This window comes from Sphaeroforma arctica (genome assembly GCF_001186125.1).
Source record: "Sphaeroforma arctica JP610 unplaced genomic scaffold supercont1.9622, whole genome shotgun sequence".
NCBI lineage: Eukaryota > Ichthyosporea > Ichthyophonida > Sphaeroforma > Sphaeroforma arctica.
The window spans coordinates 413-1,049 of NW_014030936.1; the positions used below are offsets into that span (position 1 = coordinate 413).

At 43.2% G+C, this 637-nt stretch overlaps 1 protein-coding gene across 1 annotated transcript; it reads right to left on the reverse strand.

The window, feature by feature from the left end:
* Window positions 1-319: 319 nt before the first annotated feature.
* SARC_17056 (hypothetical protein) lies at window positions 320-472 on the reverse strand (the record flags this gene model as incomplete). The annotated part of the gene is made up of 1 exon (XM_014288846.1): window positions 320-472. A coding segment is annotated over one exon (153 nt), but the record flags the coding sequence as incomplete, so codon positions are not given.
* Window positions 473-637: the final 165 nt, after the last annotated feature.

Consider the following 637-nt stretch of genomic DNA (forward strand, 5'->3'; position numbering starts at 1 on the left):
ACAAATGTATGCCCAGAGCCTTCTGGTAAAAAGATGTGTCCGAGTGCAGTAGTTGTGCGATAAGGCGAGCGCTGAAGTATCACACATGTTGTACAGTGGCAAGGTACTTCGTAATTTCAGTTGCGGTGGGGTTTTAGGGTTTAACAAAGCTTCAACAAGTAATTTCACGAGTTATAGTCTCTGAGCTACAATGATATGCGTACGACCTAAATATGGTATCGCTGAATTCCCAGTGAAATATACAAGCGTCGCACGCCATCTCATCCGCACCAGATGAATTCTTACAGGCGTGCCAACTTGGGGTGCTGTTGGTAGCTTTCTAGCCCAAATACCCCAGTACAATCTTAGTACACATGAATCCAAGAGGCGACGGAAGTGTAAAGGTTGAGAGCTTGTTAGTAGTGCTTACCTTTTTCGCCAGCCACGCGAGTAGTTTATCATTGTTCAGACGGTATGCGGTTATATCACAGGCCTCTGAGAGTGAAACAAATAGGAAAGCACTATACATGAGTAGAGCAGATAGATAGATATAAATATATATATATATATATATGTGTGTGTGTGTGTGTGTGTGTGTGTGTGTGTGTGTGTGTGTGTGTGTGTGTGTGTGTGTGTGTGTGTGTGTGTAGTATAGTAG